A 20,122-nucleotide genomic window follows, 5' to 3' on the forward strand; every position below is an offset into this window, starting at 1 on the left:
TGAAAGACTAGTATGAATTTGGAGGTCTTGGCCTCTACTTGAGTAAGTATAGTACCTCCATTAATGTTCTTAGTCCATGGTATGGGGTTATCACCAAAGGCAAATACTGCTATGGATGTAAACAGGAATTTTTCCACTTAGTAACCTCGATTTTCAGCTAGCCCTGTTACATCCTTGGCTTCTGGACTGTAGGAAAACAGTTCCATTTATTTCATCCTTTCCTCTAGAATGTTCTTAATCTGATGTTGGCAGATCCTGACCTCACCCTGCTCACTGCAGAGGGGCTGGCTTGGCTTTATGCAGCAGGCCTCCCAGGGGAAGTTTCGAAGCCAGTCAGAATGCCCTCTTTTAGTGTCTTGCCTTATACTTTCAGATACTGTCTGAATCAGTAGAACTGCTGAATGAACCTTAGGTGGGGTGGAAGGGTAAGAGAGAGTATGCTTGCACTCTGATTTTGTTTCCTATGGACCTAACTCCAAGTTTTTGAATTAAGCCTGGATTTTTTTTTAACTCTTTCTACCATTTCCACCTTGTCTTATGGAAGTGTAACCTCAAGCAAATTATGGGCAATTGGAGGTAGGCATCAACTTTAGTTCCTGGGCAGTTCCTGAGAGTGTTGGTTGAGGCCTGGCTTTCACCCTAGTGTTTAGTTTAATTCATCAGGGTACATTTCTCATTCTTCTGAGCTGGCTTCTAGAAGCCAGGCAATTCAACTGTATAGAGCCTGTCAAATACCATAGCTTTTCAGATTTTTCTAGGTAATGGATCTATGGGGTTATGGAGGGCACAGTCCCTCCATTTGCTGGCAATGAGTTGGGTTGCTGGTATTGTTGGTCTCGCTTCTGAGCTGACCCACAAAGTATTAATATCTCACTGTGGTGTGAAGTACAGACTGTCTTGTTCTCCTGAGACTGAGGGTCTGCATTCAGGAAGAGGCTGCCTAACCCTAAACAACTGGGTTGTTTGTTTGCCATAGGCCCAGGGAAGAATAGGAGGTGGAGAAAGTCTAATCAAACCCAGGATAGAATCCTGTGTGAGAGAGAAATTTGCTACTCTTTCAGTTGAAATTTGGACTCTGAATCCCAAGAGAAGGCACCAGTAGGTCATTTAATACTTCTTGTTGAGGCTTGCAAAAGACAGTGCATTTCTAACAAAGCGTTTACCCATCCAAAAGAGAGATCCTGATTTGGCATATAAAACTACTGCCTCTTCTGGTTATCTTTCATCACTTGCCTGAGTTTAAAAAGGTAATACGTGGTTTGTGTTCTAAGGAAAGAGGCTCTTCCCAAGACCTGAGGCTTTCTCATTCCTACCAGCTGGGCCCATTGCTAAAATGCTTTCCAGTGGGCTTGCTTCTGCCTGGCCAGCACCTGGGCTGCCCCAGCTTGTAATTAGCCTGCCTTTGCTTCATAAGCTTCCCAGGGTGTGGTTCTTCTTCTAAAAGCTTGTATGAATTGCTGTACTGTCTCTTTATAGTTTAAAAATGAATCCTTTTTTGTTCTTTGCAACTCATTTGCTTTTTTCTTTTCTTTTCTTTAAATTACTATTAACACCTGTTGATTCTTTTTTTTTCTGATTGGCCTGTCACTGCATTCCTGCTCCCCCTCCCTCTAGCTGGGTTTGTCAAGTCGCCCATGTCAGAAACTAAGCTCACGGGGGACGCCTTTGAGCTGTACTGTGACGTGGTCGGGAGCCCCACGCCAGAGATCCAGTGGTGGTACGCAGAAGTCAACCGGGCAGAGTCTTTCAGACAGCTGTGGGACGGTGCTCGGAAGCGCCGTGTCACCGTAAACACCGCCTACGGGTCAAACGGCGTGAGTGTGCTGAGAATAACCCGGCTCACCTTGGAGGACTCTGGGACTTACGAGTGCAGGGCCAGCAACGACCCCAAGAGGAATGACTTGAGGCAAAACCCCTCCATAACATGGATTCGAGCCCAGGCCACCATAAGCGTCCTTCAGAGTGAGTCCAGCACCCTACAGTAGTAGTACTGTAGTCATTAGAGGTGGCCCAATGACCCTTCCCTTCTGCATCCTTTCCCTCTTCCCCAGTATGATTACTCACCCCACCCCTTGTCTTCGTTTTTTTTTCAATCCCATGACCCTTCTGGTTGTAGTGTATGAAAACATCTGTGGCAACTTTTTTTCTTCTTTTCTTTGCCGTTCTCTCTGCCTCCCTTATCCCCCAACCCTTCTCTGTGTTTCTTCTCAGGAACAAAGAACTTGAGGAAATCTGTGACTGTCCAAAATCATCTGTGTTGGGAAGAGTTGGGGAGGGAGAACTGGGAAGCTTAAATTAAAACTCATAAAACCAGGCAGTCCAAGGAGGGTAGTGTTGAAATGGTTTTCCCTCCCCTTTGATTCTGTAGTAGGTTTCCTGCTATACTTTTGCTGATTTCTTCTCTGGTGCCTTTCCATTTTTGTTTCTCTCCCCAGTCTAACTACTTTTTATTTCTTCTGTTCTTCTGTTTGAAGCTAAGTAGCTGCCTTCACCTCTATGGTTTTAAGTTTGTGTCTGCCCAGCCTCTTCCCTTAACTGTGACTTGGTGTCATCTTGTTGTGATGGGAATGTTGCCATGGGTGCAGTGTGGTGGTGTGTTTTGGTTGTTGGGTGGCATGTAAGCTTGGATATTTTCATAGTTCAGCTCTTTTTCTTTTCTAAAACCGTGGCATGTGCTTCTCTGATAACAGCCCTCTACTGCAGCAGTGTACTCCTCACTGGGCCTGCTAATTAGTCTCCTCTTTAAAAGCAGCAGCCTGGGACTTCCTTCTTATGTTTTGCTGTTAGGAGCCAGGTGACACTAAGCTGCAAATTACTATTTTTTTTAGCCCATCACACTGTCTGGAAGTCAGAGTTGCAGTTGATTCCTGTTCATGGTTTGACTCTGATGAGTAGCTGTTGGCACAGTGTGCCTTATCCCAGAGGATGGGAACTCCAGACATAGTGTGGGGACCACTCACACTGGCCTTTTCTTTGTGTCTTGAAAAAAGAGGAAACTAACTTCCAACTTGGTTTCTCATAGTGATGGGGTGAGCTGACCAGCTGGCTCAGAATCCTCTCCTTGTAGCAGGTATGTGTGAGACATGTGCCACCGAGACTTTTGTGGCCACTTCTCTTTTTTTCTTGAAAGTGACTTGCTACCTTATGTTGGGAAGCAGAGGGAGGGAGAAGCCACCACAGAACCAACGTTCCTGGCCAAGAAGAGTTCTGGCCCCACATCAAACCTGGTTACAATTGAGGGGACATTCACTTTTGGAAAGATCCTCTGGGTTTTTCACCTTCTCTTTGAGGACACAATGAGAGATCTATAGCCAGTTCTAGCTTAAAGAGCTGATTGATCTAGAGAAAGTAAGAATAGTAAAATCTTACTTTGATGAGGAATTTGGTAATACATAAAGTAGTAAGACATGGGCCTTGAATCTATATACTTACATGGAAAATAGCAAATTAGTGTGTGTTCTTTGTAGCCACTTGAAGATCCTATGGGTAAGAAAAGACTCCTTTGTAGGGCAGTGGTAGGAGAGGCTGCTGCAGTTGGCACTGTTGAATCAGAGAACCTGCTTCTGGAAAGAGGAAAAGAAAACCTTGTCTATGTGAAAATGGGGAACATTAACCCAGTGATTTTTTTTTAACAATATTTTTCCCCTGCACGCCTCCTTCTCCTGCCCCCTTGCTCCTTTCCTTATAAAAGCAGAATTACCTACATGGCCACAAAGGTCTGTGGAAGTTTACAGGTATGGGCTGGGCTGGGCATTTGCACTTATACTTCCAAGAGCCTGACTCATAGCTAGAATGGCCATGCCAAGGGGCTAGAAAAAGATGAGGCTTTGGGGTACCTACCTACCAATCCCGAGAATACATAGCATTCCCCCAGTTTACTTAGAATTGTCTGCATGTGGTTGAACCAAATCCAAATCCTGGCTAGACTCTCTTCAGACTTCCCCATCAGTCAGTTAACCCGAGTTAGCTGTTTTGGAGAGCCAGGAGGTTGTTGTTGCTGTTGCTGCTGCTGCTTTTTTTTTTTTTTTTTTTTTTTTTAAACACCCTGGATCCAACTCTAATTGGACTGTTTTATGGTCTCAGCGTCCCAAAAGACATTGCTCTGTGGGGACGTCAGGTGTTCTAAGAATGACCTCCTGGTAGTACTTTCCCCAAAGCTCATTTAGTATGTAAGGCAGGAAGAGAAGTGTGCCCAGTTTTTAGGTATCTCTCTGGCCATAGCATGTTCTTTATATACGCATGATGGCTGGGGTAAGGGTCTCCTATCCACTGCTTTTAAATAGACATCAGTGGCAGGTAAACACATTTGAGCTTCTCCTAAATGTTCATCTCTCTTGGACTTTGGGCAGCGCTTGGCCACAAAAATAAAAGCCCCACCTTCATCCTGGTGCAGAATGCAGATGACGCACCATGGCCAAGGAACTTGGTGTAGCACTGTTTTTCATATACAGCAATCACAGGAGGCAGGTTACCCTACCCCACAACCCTCCTATGGTGCAGAATCATATTTAAACCTATTTAAATTATCCACTTGCTCCCAGCTGACTCTCTCCTGGATCTTTAACACTTAAGGGAAAAAGTGCTTTCCTTTGCCTTCCAAGAATTCTTGGCAGAAAATCTACCAGGTTGCTTTCATCAACTTCTTAATCTCCCTGAGCTGCAGTGGTCATTTGCATCGCCACAGGTAAGAGTAGCGTTTACTTTGGCCTCCTTGTATTTAAACATCTGGAAGCTCTTGGCCTCATTCTCAGAGTTTACCCTTTCTCAGTGCAGTCTGAGAGGAATAGCCAGAAGGAGAGTCCCAAGTGGGACAGAAAATGAAATTCGATAATAAAAATTCAGTAAAAATCTAAAAGTGTTTTTGGGTTTTAATGTTGCCTTTATATTTTTTTAATTTCTCTTCTGTGGAGTACTGGTTCTATCTTTTTCTCTTTTGTTTTTGCTTGGTTTTGATTTTTCTTGGAATCGTGATGCTTTCTGCTGATGGTGTGTGTGCGCCTTCCATTGCAGGGTTTGCAGCCATTCTGCTCGACTTCTTAAGGCCCAGGGATTTGGCTTCTGTCCAGTGTGTCTTGGAAACCATGGGACACCACTGCGCTAACGTGTTTACATGCATCTGCTTCTGTCTTAGTGGCTGCTATGCCTCCATTATCTGTACATAGAGACCCTGTTTTTGATGTTACTGATAAGGACCAGTGCTGAATGGAAGATAACCGTTATCCTTTTGCCAGAGTTGGAAAATAGAACTAATTTGTTAATTGAGCAAACTTAAGGTTTTGCATTATTACAAGTTTCTTCAAAGACATTAACTCTACAAGTCAGAAATGTTACATCGGTTAGGAGGTCCTTAAGACATTACATTTCCCAAGTATCCCACGACTTCCCCATGCTTTCCCCCTCCCTGAACAGCAAGCAACTTAGTTCCCATGGAGGGAGAGAGTTCTTTCCTCAAGTTAAGGCTCAGCACAATACTGTATAAAATGGTGAGGGGAGCTGCTGCAAAGCTGTAGATAGGAAGTGGCTAGACACAGGGAAATGGGAAGTCAGTCAAGGGTTTCTGAGAGGGAATTGGAAAACAAACAGCAAATACCTCTTATTGTGGTTGGGAAAAGATGGTTAGTGTAGACTTCACTTGGAAATGTTTGATCAAAAGTAGAGAAAACTAAGCCTGGGGAAACAATAAAGACAAAGCACATTAACAAAAGACAACAAACATAGAAATGTCTTGACTTGAATACAGTGATAGATTTCAAAGTGCTTTAAAGATGAAGCTTCCAGGAATAATATAGAGTGACTTTAAACATTTCTGTTCAATGTATTATAATATTTGACTCAAGTAGGTTATTTTTGTAGATAAGCTAGTGATCCCAGGTTATCTAAGCGCAGAATAGAACCAGAAGGTGAAGTATATATACCTTGCCCAGGACACAAGGTGGTGGGGGTGGTCTTGGGGCTGGGTGGCAAGGATAGAGAATTCAGTCAGATATGTCTTCTAGGCCCAGCTTTGCCATTAGTAATACTTACGGCCTTGCACAAATCATTTCACTTTTCCAGCTCCAAAAAAAAAAAGTGGGATTCAATGAACTCTAAGGGCCTTTCTAAAATTCTAGGAGCCCATAATACCAACACAATATTGCACTCTAGTTATATTTTCTCAGAATGGAATGTGTTTTAAAGTGCAATTCTGAAAACAACAACTTGTTTTGGGAATAGATATGGCTGGAGAGGAGGAACTGATGATGCTTTCTCAAGAATTTTGCCTCCACAAAATTTGGAAAATGCAAGTGACTTCCAATAGGAAGTTTGCTTTTAGAATCCACAATGTCTTTTTCTGCATAAATAATGGCCTATGGTTTGCCATAGGTTTAACATTTAAATGTGGGGAAAGCTATACATGTATTATGTAATTATTACTGTTCCAAGGCCCAGTGGTACAATAGGGAGTTTATTATAATAGGTATATAAATGATATGGCCTTTGTCTTCAGAATGGCAAGGTGGAGCCTGGTTTTCTAATTGAAGCTGAATTGTTTGGTGGTTCTTATAAAAAGGTGGTATTCAAAAGCGTAAGTGGATTGTTACCAGTACAAGCACCTGTAATACTCCCATTCTTTCACGTCTAGGCCAACTGGTCTTCAGGCTGTTGTCTGCGCTAGTGGTCATTTGCTTATAATCATTGTTTTTCCTTTCTTGACTTCCTCCAAAGTGGTAAAGTGAAATTCCTCATGTGGTCCTGTCTGCCCTCCCTCTTTTTCTAGTTTCCCCCCCTCCTACCCCATCCAACTCTCAGGCCAGGGCTACAGAGGATGGAAGGCTATTGCCCCCTATCATTGTGCATTCTTATTACAGAGCCAAGGATTGTCACCAGTGAAGAGGTCATTATTCGAGACAGCCCTGTTCTGCCTGTCACCCTGCAGTGTAACCTCACCTCCAGCTCTCACACCCTTACATACAGCTACTGGACAAAGAATGGGGTGGAACTGAGTGCCACTCGTAAGAATGCCAGCAACATGGAGTACAGGTGAGAGGGGTGGGCAGCTCCTGGGAAGGTGGGAGGGAGTGTGGCTGAGCTTACTTGACATTCATAATCCATAGTTGTGCCATGCAGGAGGGACATGAGATATACTTGGTTCTCCCTTTGAGAGTCCAATCCAGTATATCTCAGGTAAGGCCCAGTAGTCTAGAAAAGATTCTCAAAGGAGTCTAATGAGCAGCCAGATTAGAGAACCATAGATGATCCCCTCACTATAATCATAGAGAAACTGAGGCCATGAAGTAGTGATTTTTTCAGGGTAACAATGCTAGTCAATGGGAGAGTCACACTTAGAATGTAGTCTCTTGACCTAATCCAGTCAGATTGAAGTTAGGTTTGAAGAAACAGATTGAAGTCTGCTTTGTGACTGTAGAGCAAGACATCTCCCTAAGCCATCTTTCCACTGGGTAGATTTCCTAGTGAATTCCCTTTTAGGAGTGTGTAACATCATTGTAACCTGATAAGGACCAGCAGATGCAGGGCTCTTGAATGATCTGGATTGAGGATGGTAGCCTGGAAATATCCTTTGAAAAAAGAAGGATATTTGCTGGCTAGAGTTACCCAGCACCCAAATATTTGGTGCTTTTTGGAATATCTAGAACACATGGCACCCCACCTTGCGGAATGGTTTGTTCCTGGTTGAAGACTGTCTGGAAAAGAATCAGCTAATCCTGCTTAGAAGGTTAATGCAGTGCAAAGAAAGGGAGCACTGAAGTGAGACCAGGAAAGCCTGTGTATCCAGTGATAGCAAGGGCATTCTGCAGGATATTGCAGCATTGAGATCTTTTCACATCCCTTATTTAGTTGATCCAAATGAGTTTGTGGATCCTCCTTTTTTCCCAAGCAGGGAAACTAGGACTTGAAGAGTGACTCTTGGCTGCTTTAAGGCCAAATACTGTATTTTAGTAAGTTCTAGAACCAAGGCTAGGTTCCAGGTCTTCTGATTTTCTAGAAATTTTTCTAGAATTGTTTTTATTTTCCCTGCTATGCCATCCACTTAGTGGCAAGGTAGTTAACTTATCTCCACTGTAGTTTCTTCTGATAAAAAAAAAATTAGAAATTTAGCCTCAGCGATTTTCCTCATAGTTTGGAAAGGATTAATCAAATAAAGTTGTTAGGTGGAATGAAAAGCATTTTTTTCTTGTTCTGTCCATTAGTTTTACAGACTTGATTTTTTGTTGTTATTTTATTTTATTGAGACAGGGTCTGGCTCCGCCTCCCAGGCTGGAGTGCAGTAGTGCGGTCTCAGCTCACTGCAACCTCTGCCTCCCGGGCTCAAGCCATCCTCCCCAGTAGCTGGGACCACAGGTGCACACCACCACACCCGGGTAATTTTTTTTTTGTATTTTTTGTAGAGACTGGGTTTCGCCATGTTGCCCAGGCTGGTCTTGAACTCCCGAGTGCAAGCAATCTCCCCACCTTGGCCTCCCAAAGTGCTGGAATTACAGGCGTGAGCCACTGCGTCCAGCCTTAGACTTGTTTTTTATAATACCTCCTTTAAGATAGCAGACATCCAATCATGTTTCTCTTGGGTCTTGTACTATTGCCTGCAAATCGTTGAGCTTTAACTTCATGAAGCTTCAGCCTGACTTTATAAAATGCTTCTTCTCTTTTTTTTTCCCCTCAGCTTATTTGAAGCTCTCCAAGGGTGTTGTGTATCTCTAGAGTTTTTCAGGGATTCTACATTTCATGAAATAACAACTGATGAGTTCCTTGGGCTACCTAATAAGTCAGCCTGAAGAGCCGATTTCAGAACCCTGCTTCTGCCCAGCCTGTAGGGGACATTATCCCTTTGCTTTAATTTCTTCCTAATAACTAGTCCAAGGGAATGGTGTGGGGAGATTTTGAGCCTATAGACATGGACTCATGTGGGAGTTATCTTCCCAAGTATTTCCCAAAGAACTTAGAAATCTAAGAACTTCAGTCTTAAGTTCAGGGCTGAGTTTGAGGAAGGAACAGCAGCTCTTTCTTCAGGGCTTAGACTCAAAGAACTTCAATTTAAGCCCTGAAGAAAGAGCTGCTGCTCCTTCCTGAAACTCTGGAACACTTGTTGATAAGAGCAGCTGACTTGTCTGTTTTCCAATTGGGAACATACTGATTTAAGAAGAGGCATGGTGTCACATTGAGAAGACACCTTGACTGCTTCTCACAGAATATTGTGCTGCCATGTGGATATCTTGAGACAGCCCTGGGGATAGGCTATGTCTCTCCTCGTCCATAGTCTCTTAACCTGTGTTTCCTTTTTGGAATGAGCAATATAAGATGGATAAATGCATTAGGCCAGAGTGGTCGAGTTTAGGAGTCTTTCTTAGACATTAAATAGTGCAGTAGAGATTTGACCATCACAAGTATCATATTTTAACCGCTAAGCAAAAAAGCTAGAGCTCAGCCCTATATAAATATTTATCCTCTGATCTGGAGGCTGATGTTTTTCTTCTTTCTGTAATTACTCACTGACCTTTCGGCATGTGTTTGGTGTATGTGCCTGTAGGCCAGAGTGTACTGAGTTGATGTGTAGTTGACCCTCGGGGGCAAGGAGGCTTGTTTGGGATCACCGTGTGTGATTGAGATGAAGTGCTGTTCTGGCCATATATACTACTATTTCTTTTTTTCTTTTTTTTCGCAACAGGGTCTTACTCTGTCACCCAGGCTGGAGTGCAGTGGCATGATCATGGCTCACTGCAGCCTTGACCTCCCAGGTTCAAGTGATCCTCCCACCTCTTAGCCTCCTGAGTAGCTAGGACTATACACGCACCACCTTGCCCAGCTAATTTTTTTATTTCTTGTAGAGACAGCATTTCGCCATGTTTCCCAGGCTGATCTCAAACTCCTGGGCTCAAGCAGTCCACCCACCTCAGCCTCCCAAAGTGCTGGGATTACAGGTGTGAGCCACCATGCCTGACCCATACACTCTTCTTACAGCCCTTCCTGTCACTCTGCTTAACTTGATCTGAATCTGTGCACAGATACTCACTCTGGTTTGTGTTCACTCAGTAATTCATTCATTTATTCATTCCCCTGCCATATTCCAGGCACCAGGCTAGGTGCTCGGTATGGGATAGTATGTTGAATAAACAGTGCCTATCCACATAGAACTTGGTCTGTTGGGAAGTCGGACATTAATCAAGTAATCACATAAATATATAATCAGACACATGATAAGTATTGTGAAGAAGCACAGAGTAGTGTGAGAGAGAATGTTGTGGAAGGGGATGACATTTAGATTGGGGCTGGAATAAACTGACATGTAAGCCAAGACCTGATGGAAAAGGAGTTAGGTAGACTTAAGAGTGATGAGAAGAGCATTCTCTGTAAAGGAACATCTTGTGTGGAGGTTTTGAGGTGGGAACAAGCTTGGTGCATTGAAAAACTGAAGAGAGACCAGAAGAGCTGGACAGTGGCATGGGATGGAGCTAGGGATATAGATAGGGGCCAGATCATGTAGGTCCCTGGGGTTTATCACAAGACTTTTTGCTGCATGTCTGTGGCTGATGCTCTGATGGCAGATTTTTTTCTCTTTCTTTAAACTATGCCTGGGTCCTGTTAGCGAGTAGACTTGTGGAAAAGCATGCTACTAAAAGACAAGGTAGGAAGAACAGAACTACCAAAACAAGGTCTTTGGAGAAGCTCAGAAAGCGTGTGCTTTTTGTTTGTTTTTGTTTGTTTGTTTCTCTTGTTTGACTGGAACCACCAGGTGAACAAGAGGTTTTTAGTGATTTTTGTTTTTGTTTTTGTTTTTGTTTTTCTGAGACAGAGTCTTGCTCTGTCACCCAGGCTGGAGTGCATTGGCGTGATCTTGGCTCACTGCAACCTCTGCTGCCCGGGTTCAAGTGATTCTCCTGCCTCAGCCTCCCGAGTAGCTGGGATTACAGGCGTGTGCCACCACACCCAGCTAATTTTTGTAGTTTTAGTAGAGACGGGGTTTCAGCATCTTGGCCAGGCTGGTCTTGAACTCCTGACCTCGTGATCCACCCGTCTCAGCCTCCTAAAGTGCTGGGATTACAGGGGTGAGTCACCATGCCCAGCCGTGATGGTTTTATACTGTATATCTGAATATAAACTATAGTACTTTGGACATCCTTCTATTTTGATTACTTCTTTTGCATTTTGTTTTTCCCAATAGACCAGAGCATCCTAAGGTTAGGGACCATGTTGCTGTTCCATCTTTGTATTCTTGGCACCTGGAAAAGAGCAAGACGTTAATGTTTTAGGATGCACAGAGAGGGATTTTTGCTTTTAGTTAGAAGGAGGTGAGTTGCTTTAAGGGTTTGGAGAGCAGGATCCCTGATTACCCGTTTGATTCTCCTTCTGTTGTATATTTTGACCGTTCCCAGTTTCCTCACTTGGTTTTTCTTCTCATCTCTGCAGGATCAATAAGCCGAGAGCTGAGGATTCAGGCGAATACCACTGCGTATATCACTTTGTCAGCGCTCCTAAAGCAAACGCCACCATTGAAGTGAAAGGTACAACCCAGCAGAGGCTGTGGTGTGAGCCTCTCACTCTCCTTCCAAGACAGTACTTTGGTCTGGAGTCCCAGTCTTCAAGCTCCTCTTCTTTCCATGTCGAGACACAATATAATGTTATGGTTAGGCCACAGGCTCAGGAGCGTGGCTGCCTAGGTTTAAATTCAAACCCCATCATCTACTAGCTGTGTGGCCTTGGTGGTTTACTAACTTCTCTTTGCTTCCTTTTCCTCATTTTTAAAATGAGGGTATCAGCAGTACTTACATCATGGGTCTTTTAGGAGGATTAAATAAGTTAATGGATTGAACTGCATAAAATTGCTGTTTTTATATGTCAAAAATGTTTGAATGTTGGCAGCTCCTATGGCCCAAGGCTTTGTAAAGCTCTTAGATCAGTGCCTTACAAGTATGATTACATAGGTCTTCTGTGGGCCAGCAGGATTGAGGGGAAAGTACACTGTGCAGAGTGGACATCAGCTGTTTGTGGATAATTCATTAGAATTTTAATAGGAACCTTTGAAAGATGAGGCAGTAGCAGAAAGTTCCAAGAAGGGCAAACAGAACTATAAAAGTTGGAGTCAGCCAACATCATAAATTTCAGCTTTCCTAAGTTATTTCAAAGAAGCATCTGAGACCCAGAATAGTGAAACCTCTAGCTGTCTGTCACACAGTGAGTTTGTGGCAGAGCTAGTCTAGAACACAGGTCTTGACCCCCAATCCAATGTTTTTTCTACTCTCACAAAATTATCATGAGAAGGCAGGGCTACTGTTTGAGGTCAGGTTTTTTATTTTCAGTCTTTCTCATTTTGCTTAGTAAGGACACAGACTTGTTCTTTAAATCCATAAAGTTATCCCTGGAAGCTAGAAGGACAAATTTAGGAGAAGGAAGGGCCCGTATAATAGGTATTCAGGTCTTCCTAAAATATTTGGAAGGTTAAAAATGCAGATTCAAGAAAGGCTTAGACACATTCAAAGTTTCCATTATATGGTGTTATTAAAAGAAAGTAGTATCTTGGTGACACAGTCCTAAACTTGGTTGATGTAGGGATGGCCACTGCCTCCTCCAGCTGCCAGTTTAATTCTGAATGCCTAAAGGAGTTACAGTTACAGGTCACAGTGGGCCAGAGAACTTGGCATTTGATTTTTTTAGTGGCTTTTCTTGGAGAAACCTTGGTTTCTACCCATTTTAGAAGAATGCCACATGTATTCAACATGAGGATGAAGGATGTGGGAAAACATTTTCTCTAAGCCAGTGAGGGCTTTCCCCAGCCTAGGTGAGCTGAATTGTGTGGGGAGACCTCTCTGTGAGACTTGAGGCCCTGCAGCATTCCTGGCTGAGCCTTCGGCACAAAGTCCAAGTGCAGAGAGGCAGGGTGGGTGAGGGAAGGAAACAGTGGGGTGTCTAGTTCATTGTGCTCACCAAGCCTAAGAGATAATTAGTCCTAACTAACTGTAATCGTCAGTGACTGAGTTAATGATTTCTAAATAGCACTTTCAAGAGTGGAAATCAAAATGGTTTTTCCATTTGTTTGGCTGCTTACGAAGGTGGGGGTTTAGTGGCCCTAGGGGCATCTTTCTTCATAGTCTCTTCAGCAGGTAGGAAGCAGCAGTTGCCAGGGTCAGAGAATAGGATGCTGTAGGCCAGGAGTATTTTCAGAGCAAGTTACAACTTACGTGTTATATTCAAGGTGCTTACTATGCACTGTTGCATTCTCACTGTACAAATAGCCCTGTGTAGAAGGTGAGGCAGGTGGTGGTATCTTGGTTTTACAGAAGTAGACCTTGAGGGAATTCTGTTTCATAAATATCCTAAACCATATTCTGGACCACCTTGGATAGATAGACTGTGTGTTTATCTCTCAAGAAAATTTGTAAAGAATTCTAGCCTGTCTTTCCTTCTCCCCCCAATACCTGGATAGAAAAGAGCTCAATGTTTAATGTCTTGTCTTCCAAGTTATGGATAGTTGAGTCTGGTAAAGACTATGAACACTTCGCTTTTTCTGTATAAGTTTTAAAAGGTTTGCCATAGGCCCAGGATCATATTCTAGGCTAACCTCCAATTGTGGTTGGGGTAGAAAAACTGCCTTGCATTTGGAGTAGTACATGTCTGTATGTTAGTTCCGAAAACATTTTAATAGAAACCCTCATTTTATTCCCTTAGTGTCTCCAGGGTGGGGATAAGAGACAGTTATCTTTTTATAGCTGTAGTGATTTGAAAAATCTGCTGAGTAATAGAGAGTTAAGAGGTAGTTGTACTTGAGAACAGAGAGGTTCCGAGAACATCAGTGGCCTCTTGGCTGAAAGGAGTCTCTCAGAATCTTCCTGTGTGGCTTTAACTGAATCAGCACAACAGGGCATATAATTCAGACCATGCATATATATTTCTTCAACGTCTATTCTGCTCTCAGCCATTTCTTTCCCATCTGCCTTTTCTTGTCTTTCAGAACATTTCTGGGGTGGTGTTTGGGCTCGGCACTGTGGGAAGTGAAGGATTTAACCTAGCCAGGGACTGGGCGTTATCTGTCAGATTACCAAATCTTGAGTTATCTGTAGTCTACAAAAGAAAAGAAGGCTGAAGGAACCAGACAGAGGGACAGTGGCCTGGGAACAGAGCCAAAATGATCATGTTTTTTAACCAAAGCCTGTAGATCACCGTCAAGAAAGGAATTTGGAGGATAGGAGTATCTACATGTAGTGGGGGAGGCCTTGTATCTGAAGCAGGTTTTTAAATTCTCTTCCTTTTTTTTTTTTAAAGGACACAATGTGGCATAGTATAAACAGGAAGATACAGTTGAGGGTTATGTTTCTCAGGTATTCAGCAGGTGATCTGCACAGATGCGGAGAATGAAGATGGAGCAGGGCTGGTCAGGAGAGGGAAGACAGCAGTGATGAGGCCTTGTGGAGCCCAAAGCCCACCCCTCTGGGATCCACTCAGCTAATACTGAGGAGGGCATCTCTGTCCTCAGCTTGTGACTCTTCAGAGGCTGTGGTACCAGAGTGCACACCTTACAGAGAATTCGTGAATGAATAGATGTTGAAATTTTCTATCCCTATAATTTTTCAACCTTTTGCCCCTTACTCCTTCCCTCTTCTCCTTCCTTCCTTTTCTAAAATTAAAAAAAAAAAAGTGCTCACAAAAAAGCAAATTAAAAATCCCGATATCATTTACAAAGTAAAAAGAAAAAAATTGCTCTCATGACTCCCAAGCAGTATCCTTATCCCTTAACCATTTTGGTTAGTACAAGAAAGAAAGAGTTTGAATTTTATTGCTGTTTTTGGAAAAGGATTTTGTTGGTCATCCAATCCTTTGCAACAAATATGTCACTGCCTCTTGTGAGAGGCACATCCCAGCCCAGAAGGGGGTTGAGGCTGTTGTCTTACTAGGTTCATCTCACCCTCCTTATTGGACATTTCAAATGAGTTTCAGTCTTTTGGTTTGCTGTGAGAGCCAGGATTGATCTTGTTTTTCTCCTCCCTACTCCTTAGCTCTCTCTATATTTGACTATTAAGAATAAAGGTTAGGATATCTATAAGTGGCCTTGCCCTGCCTTCCTATTTCCTACTCTGTCATGGTGCATTACAAGTGACATATTAATCCAGACTGGCTAAGGCAGTGTGGTCGGGATGAAGATCATTGTGAAGAGCAGTGATACACAGACCACATTCACACAGCACTTTCAGCATGCACAGCATCTCCAGCGTCCTTTCTTCACTGACAGTCAGGAAAGGCAGCTAGTGTGATAGGTGAGGATGCATAGAGGTTGTGACATCCTTTAGGTCAGAACTGATGTCAAAGCAACCTGCTTCTGACTCAGAATTGCTGTGACTTGAGAAGTCTTTGAAGGCATAATAATATGAAGCTGCTAGGGCATTTTGAACATTAACTTCAACCCAAAAACCATACCTGCACTTTCTTTTCCTCTCTTCAAGGTGCCACCCTGACCTTCCTTAATATGTGAGTCAGGCACTGTGCTAGGTGCATTATTTGTTCCTTTTCTCTCCTTTAGTGTCCACAACTCTATGGGATAAGTGCGATTATTATCTCTACTTCCCAGGTGAGAAAATTGAGGCTTGAGGGAATAACTGGCCCAGTGTCACAGAGTTAACTGGTGGAGCCAGGGTTCTAACTCAGGCACCCTAGCACTAGATCCTGTGCTCCTAAGCACCAAGCCATGGTGCTCTGTTGAGCATGTAACATTTAAAAGGCCTTGACTAAGAGTTAGGAGAAATGTGTTCTAATTGTGGTCCTGCCATTAAACACAGTGACTCTGACTAGTCACTTCCCTTCTCTGGGTCTCAGCTTCCTCAAGTGCCTGATGAAGTAGAATGAGATAGCTCATCTTTAAGGTTCCTTTGTTCTGTGTGGCTCTGACGGTCTAGATTCCCTTATGTGGACAGAGATGAGAGGTTGTGTATTAGGGTTTCCTAGAGGGACAGAACTTATAGGAGATACATATGTGGGGGTTTGTTAAGTATTAACTTACATGGTCACAAGGTCCCACAATAGGCTGCCTGCAAGCTTGAGGAGCAAGGAGAGCCAGTCCGAGTCTCAAAGCTGAAGAACTTGGAGTCCGATGTTTGAGGGCAGGAAGCATCCAGCACGGGAGAAAGATGTAGGCTGGGAGAGGTTGGTTATTGAAGGAAGTGATTTCCAAGTCCATTTTCCTAGTGTTATTGGAAAATTTCAATTTGTCAGTTTCTCAGCTTGGAAAAGTCACCTGAATGACTCCCACACCTCTATCCACTCATCTCCCTGTCTTGTGGGGGGTATCTGACCTCCAGTACTGGTGCCAGGAAAGGTGATAGAACAATGGTTCTCCATTTTGATTTAATTCATATGAACTGTGGCTTGGGCATCAGATTAAGGCACATCAGGTGATTATGGTATACAGCCAGGATTGAGGATCACTGTCTTCGAGGAAACTTCTGCACCTCTTACTCAGTGGTTTCACCTGCAGAAGGAGGCGCCTGTCCTAGACTGCTTTAGTGTTCACAACCAATGATGAATCTGCTGTGGGTGGAGAATGCTTGTTTGAGCCAAAAGCCTGCATCCTTCTTGCTTCTGTCTTGACCGGTCTCATATTCCTTCTTGGGCATAGCTCTTGGCAAACAGTAAATCTTCACTCTCCCACTGCCTTCAGCCAAGTGTTCATTTTGTCCACCACAAAGATAGGTGTTTTTGGGATTTGATAGGTTGCATGAAGGAAGCAAATAGACTGTAAGTGCAGAATCTCTGTGTTTACTTGGAAACAGCCTACTCATTGACAACACCTTTAAGGGTAGATTTTCTTTGAAAATAAGTTGCTAGGTTATGAACATGCTTTAAGAAGTGAGCACCAAGGCCAGGCGTGGTGTCTCACGCCTGTAATCCCAGCACTTTGGGAGGCTGAGACAGGCAGATCACGAGGTCAGGAGTTCAAGACCAGACCAGCTTGACCAAGATGGTGAAACCCCGTCTCTACTAAAAAATACAAAAATTAGCCAAGCGTGGCGGTGCCTGCCTGTAGTCCCAGCTACTCGGGAGGCCGAGGCAGAAGAATCGCTTGAACCCGGGAGGCGGAGGTTGCAGTGAGCTGAGATCACACCGCTGCACTCCAGCCTGGGCAACAGAGCAAAACTCCGTCTCAAAAATAAAAAAAAAGTGAGCACCATATAAGCAGTGTCTGTAAAGAGGCCTTATATCTTGATCACTTTCTTAAGTCTGTTCTGTTAACTTTATTTAATATCATCTGAAATGCGCCTCCATGGCCTGAGTTGACAGTTTCTACAGCATCCAGCCTGGCCTAGAAGCTGACCTTTTGCTCTAAGTGCACCAGGCTGGGGTAGCAGAGGGTACTAAGGAACATGTATTTGTCCTCAGCCAGAGTCCCAGACTGCCCAGATAATGAAATTGGGTCAGGTGCTGTTGGGTAACTGAGACTCTTTTGGGACCCCTGTGTTGCTGTTTATTAGGATACTGGAGGAATATCAATTAACCAGTGTGACTAGAATATGTGACTAACAAGGCCAGAGAATGAATGAATTCCTGAGTGGATCAGAGATCTCTTCTAAGGGTCTTTTTGTTACTTTGTTGCTCCTACCCCTTGCTCTTGCCACTTAGTCTGTGCCCCACTAAGAGGGTAAAGGGAAGCACAGAGTATTGTCTCTGTCTCCTTCAGGATATGAAGGCTTAGTTAGATGCTCAGACCTGCTTTTAGACCAACAAAATCTGGTTAAGCAGTCCCTTATTAAATGGCAAGCCCATAGAAGGTGAGGCACTAAAATAGGCCATTAATCAGATAATTTATCAGTATCTGACCTGATTAAACCTTATTTTTAGAGCTACAAACAAAAGTCCTGTTTGTATCAGCAAATGGGGAGAGCACATAGTAATCAGTATCTTTGATTTCTTAGAACTAATGACAGAGTCCAAGCCTTAGCCTTTCCTTTCCCTGACTGATGTTTAAATGCTTGACCCTGAGTTCCAACCATGTTCTAGATTAGTACGGAGATGTAATTTAATCCTCACAAGACCTCTGAAACATGTGAGTGTTACTGTCATTTTACAATACTAAAACTCAGAGTATTTGACGTGATCTGCCCTGGGTTACTCAGTTGGTGAGTAATAGAGTTGAGATCAAGTCCAGATTTCCATGTTTTCAGGTCTGAAGCTCTGTCTTTATGCTACACTAATACAGAGTAAAGTCTGACCGGTAAATCAGTTCTGCTTTGGGTCTAAGGTGTTTTAGCACATCTATAAGTAAAGATAACTTTTGGGCTCTTTGCTCTGCAGTTACCAGTAATGCATGATGTATAATGCACATATAAATATATACATATATAAATATATATATATTTTTAAAATTTTACTTTAAGTTCTGAGATACATGTACAGAACGTGCAGGTTTGTTACATAGGTATACTTGTGCCATGGTGGTTTGCTGCACCTATCAACCTATCATCTAGGTTTTAAGCCCCACATGCATTAGGTATTTGTCCTGATGGTCTCCCTCCTCGCATGTTGTATATTTTTATTTTTGTGGACTCTGTTCTAGTTTATTTTCCCCTCAGTATGTTAAAGTACAAAAACCATGGTCTCTGGATTCAGACAACCCTGAACTTGGATTCTAGCTTTACCATTTAAACATTAAGTTACTTTTCCAAACTTGAGTTTTCCAATTTTAAAATGTGGGGTAATGTCTGCTTCATCAATTGGTATATTTGTATCTATACATACAAATATGCATAATAAATTATCCCAAAACTTAGTGGCATAAAATGATAAGCACTTACCACCTCACAGTTTTCGTGAGTCAGTAATTAGGGAGCAGCTTAGTGGGGTGTTCTGGCTTGGGGCCTTTCCTGAGATTTTGGTCAAGCTGTTGGCTGGAGCTGCAGTCATCTGAAAGGTTGACCAGAGCTGGAGGATCCACTCCATGTGTACAGCTCACTTACACGGCTCTTGGCAGTGGCCCTCAGTTCCTCAGTGTGCCGGCCTCTCCATTGGTTGGTTGAGTGTCCCCCAGTATGGTGGCCACCCTTTCCCAGAGTGTCGAATAAAGAGGGGAAGTGGTGGTCTTCTCCTCCCACACACCAAGGCAGGAGTGAAGATTGTTCCTAGCCCCCTTCCCAATCTTGACCTTTAAGTTTGGGTCCTTTCAGAATAGTGACTTCAGAGGCAGTGCAGCTGTCGACTCAACTTTTAGCATTCTAGATGGTTCTAATGTACAGTCTTGGAAATGAGTCCCCAAAGCAAAAGCTGATAGTACTGAATTCATAGTACTATTGCCAATAACTGGCCCAAAGTGGGTGTCCTCTTTGGGTCAAAGGAGAATGAAAATGGGAAAATGTACCACATATAAGCTGATAATCTGAAATTTATATCTCTAACATAGAACATTTCCCTGAGCTCCAGACTTGGCTGTTTTACTGCCTACTTGATATTTTTACTTGGATTATTATTATTATTATTATTATTATTATTATTATTATTATTTTTGAGACGGAGTCTCGCTCGGTCGCCCAGGCTGGAGTGCAGTGGCGCGATCTCAGCTTACTGCAAGCTCTGCCTCCCGGGTTCGTGCCATTCTCCTGCCTCAGCCTCCTGAATAGCTGGGACAACAGGTGCCCGCCACCATGCACGGCTAATTTTTTGTATTTTTAGTAGAGACGGGGTTTCACCGTGTTAGCCAGGATGGTCTTGATCTCCTGACCTCGTGATCCGCCTGCCTTGGCCTCCCAATACTTGGATGTTAAGTAAGTATCTTTTTTTTTTGGGGGGGGGGATAGAATCTTACTCTGTCGCCCAGGCTGGAGTGCAATGGCATGATCTCGGCTTACTGCAACCTCTACCTCCCGGGTTCAAGCAATTCTCTCGCCTCAGCCTCCCAAGTATCTGGGATTACAGGCACCCTACCATTATGCCTGGCTAATTTTTGTATTTTTGTAGAGACAAGGTTTCACCATGTTGGCCAGGCTGGTCTCAAACTCCTGACCTTAGGTGATCTGCCTACCTCGGCCTCCCAAAGTGCTGGGATTACAGGCATGAGCCACCGCACCTAGCCATATGTTAAATAAGTATCTTTTTTTTTTTTTGAGACAGAGTCTGGCTCTGTCCCCCAGGCTGGAGTGCAGTGGCGCAATCTCGG

General features: G+C 43.4%; 1 protein-coding gene across 5 annotated transcripts in view; it reads left to right on the forward strand.

The window, feature by feature from the left end:
- The window catches only part of NPTN (neuroplastin), a 74,359-nt gene that overhangs the window by 35,396 nt on the left and 18,841 nt on the right, over positions 1-20,122 (forward strand). For 3 of the 5 annotated variants that reach the window (XR_009209566.1, XM_032176155.3, XM_032176154.2), the window contains exons 2-4: positions 1,615-1,962; positions 6,849-7,020; positions 11,401-11,495. Coding sequence is in view for 4 of the 5 variants with exons in the window: in XM_032176155.3 (XP_032032046.1) it covers positions 1,615-1,962; positions 6,849-7,020; positions 11,401-11,495 (615 nt within the window). In the remaining variant the exon portion in view is untranslated. The remainder of the gene's footprint in view (positions 1-1,614; positions 1,963-6,848; positions 7,021-11,400; positions 11,496-20,122) is intronic. The other 2 variants (XM_032176157.2, XM_032176158.2) reach the window with 1 other exon arrangement.

Source organism: Hylobates moloch, unplaced genomic scaffold (genome assembly GCF_009828535.3).
Source record: "Hylobates moloch isolate HMO894 unplaced genomic scaffold, HMol_V3 SCAFFOLD_14, whole genome shotgun sequence".
Taxonomy (NCBI): domain Eukaryota; kingdom Metazoa; phylum Chordata; class Mammalia; order Primates; family Hylobatidae; genus Hylobates; species Hylobates moloch.